The 2,287-nt window shown below is 50.5% G+C and overlaps 1 protein-coding gene across 1 annotated transcript; it reads left to right on the top strand.

The window, feature by feature from the left end:
* Positions 1-566: 566 nt before the first annotated feature.
* On the top strand, positions 567-1,639 carry LOC124686415 (AP2-like ethylene-responsive transcription factor AIL7). Its single transcript, XM_047220362.1, has 2 exons — positions 567-1,537; positions 1,584-1,639. The coding sequence occupies exon 1, from the start codon at positions 591-593 to the stop codon at positions 1,452-1,454; it is 864 nt and encodes a 287-aa protein (XP_047076318.1). The 5' UTR covers positions 567-590; the 3' UTR covers positions 1,455-1,537; positions 1,584-1,639.
* The last annotated feature ends 648 nt before the right edge of the window (positions 1,640-2,287 follow it).

Raw genomic sequence — 2,287 nt, 5'->3', positions numbered from 1 at the left:
ATGGCGCGTCTGCCAAAATCAACTTCAAGATTCCCTTAGCTGTCCAGTCCAGTGCGACTGTGACGATGGTGCAAGCGGAGAGCTCCCAAGGGCAAGGCCTGAGCACCGGCAATTGTGAGATCACAGAGGAGTTCATGGATGGTTTCGAAGATGTGGAAAGGAGGAAGAAGAAGCTGCACGTCGCAGCTGCCATAACCAACTTCATGATTCCTGTGGCTGTCCAGTCCAGCGACAGTGTAACGATGATGCCGGCGGAGAGCGCCCAAGGGCAAGGCCTGAGAGCCAGCAATTGTGAGATTGCGGAGGAGCTCGTGGACGACGTTGAAACTGCGGAAAGGACGAAGAAGCTGCATGGCCCGGCTGCCAAAACCAACTTCAAGGCTGTTCAGTCCAGCGCAAGTGTGACGATGGTGCCAGCGGAGAGCGCCCAAGGGCTAGGCCTGAGCATCGGCAATTGTGAGATCACAGAGGAGTTCATGGATGGTTTCGAAGATGCAGAATGGAGGAAGAAGAAGCTGCACGCCGCGGCTGCCATAACAAACCTCAAGACTCCCGTGGTTGTCAGTTCCAGCGCCAGTGTGAGTGTGACGATGGTGCCGGCAGAGAGCATCCAAGGGCAAGGCCTGAGCACCGGCAACTGTGAGAGCGTGGAGGAGCTCGGGGACGACGTCGAATCTGTGGAAATGAGGAAGAAGAAGGATTTGTCAGACGCAGAAACTGAGTTTCGTTGCGTGCGACAGAGATCCAGCGGCACTGCCGAGGATGCCGCGGCCGTCAAGCTGCTCTGCTTAAAGAAGGCGACATGTAGGCATGACAGTCGGACAGGGTTCCGTGGTGTGCGTCGGCGACCAAGCGGCAAATACGTGGCGGAAATCATCAAACAGAAAGTTTGCAGATGGCTCGGCACCTTTGATACCGCCGAGGAGGCTGCCAGAGCATACGACGCGGCGGCCATCAAGCTGCACGGCGCTGCTGCCAAAACTAATTTCAAGAGTCTGGTGGCTCCTGTTGCTGATGACATCAACCCCGGGCTAGTGCAAACGATCGGCCTGACGCAGGCACCAGTGGTGGCAAAGGTGAACTTGAACATTGATGTCCGGAGAAAGGCGGTAGCGAGGTCGGACTGTCGGTCGGGGTTCCGTGGAGTGCATTTGTATCGTGGGAGGTACTTGGTGCAGATCAGGGAGCCGGGGCGGCCAACAACTCGGCTACAGCTTGGCATCTTTGACAACGTGGAGGAGGCCGCCAGAGTGTACGATGCCGCGGCACTGAGGCTGTATGGCGCCACGGCCAAAACTAACTTCGAGCAAACACCCACGGCTGCCACCTCTGAGGACTGCGAGGACTCGTCCATGGACCTCCTCAACGACTTACCGGAGCTGCCGGTGCGTTGCCCGACCTTCTCTGTAGGGGCAGAAGTGGAGGAGTTCCTCAAGGACTTCACTGCTGGTTAACAGGTTCTGGAAAAACTCTGTTCTTCCTGTGTTTGTTTGTCTGTCGTGTAAAGTGTAGAAGAAAAGACACGTGTAATGGTCAATTTTGTTCGTGATGATCGTTGCACAGGTTATGAAAATCCACATGTGTTTCTGCTACGTTTCTGTAGCACACGTCCATATATGCAACGAAAAGTTCAGACAAAGCTATGCTTGTTCTTACAGTTTCACCAGTAGTCAGAGTTTGATATATGAATCTGACTTGATTCAGTTGATTGTGCTTTGTTAGTAGAGTTGGCCATGCCTTTTTTTTTTATCATTGAACAGTTTAATTTGAACATAGTAACAAATTGGGATCCCTGTTAATGCTGTTTGGGTGCCAAAAGTTCCAACTTGTTAGATTATGCCTTACTAGAGTTGATTTGTGATTTCACTCGGCGGTGCAAGCCCCTGTTTTAACTGCTGAATTGAGCAAGAAAATTGATGGATAAGCAAGGACAGAATCATGGGTAAGTGCATGATTCATATAAAACCCCAATTTCTGTGCTGTTTAAAATACTACTGAGATGGTCTAGGTGAACCAAAAATCTGAATGTTTGTCTAACATCCAGCCTATCTCCGACGGAACAGAAAGGCCGGGGGTGTTAGACAAAACATTCAGATCTTAATTAGTTCAGAGTGCTGATTTCTAGGTCTCTTCATATTATGGAAGAACTCCTTAATCTCCAGTCTGTACTAGTTTCTAGGTACATGCTCTTATTTGTCTTTTAACTGTTTGGAAAAACATTGGGCAAAAGTTGGCAATTTCTACCTTGTTGGTTACCCTTGGTTCATAACCCTGACATCTGGTATAG

The sequence above is a fragment of the Lolium rigidum genome, chromosome 2, assembly GCF_022539505.1.
Source record: "Lolium rigidum isolate FL_2022 chromosome 2, APGP_CSIRO_Lrig_0.1, whole genome shotgun sequence".
Lineage (NCBI taxonomy): Eukaryota > Viridiplantae > Streptophyta > Magnoliopsida > Poales > Poaceae > Lolium > Lolium rigidum.
This window is presented reverse-complemented; position numbering and strand designations above follow the sequence as displayed.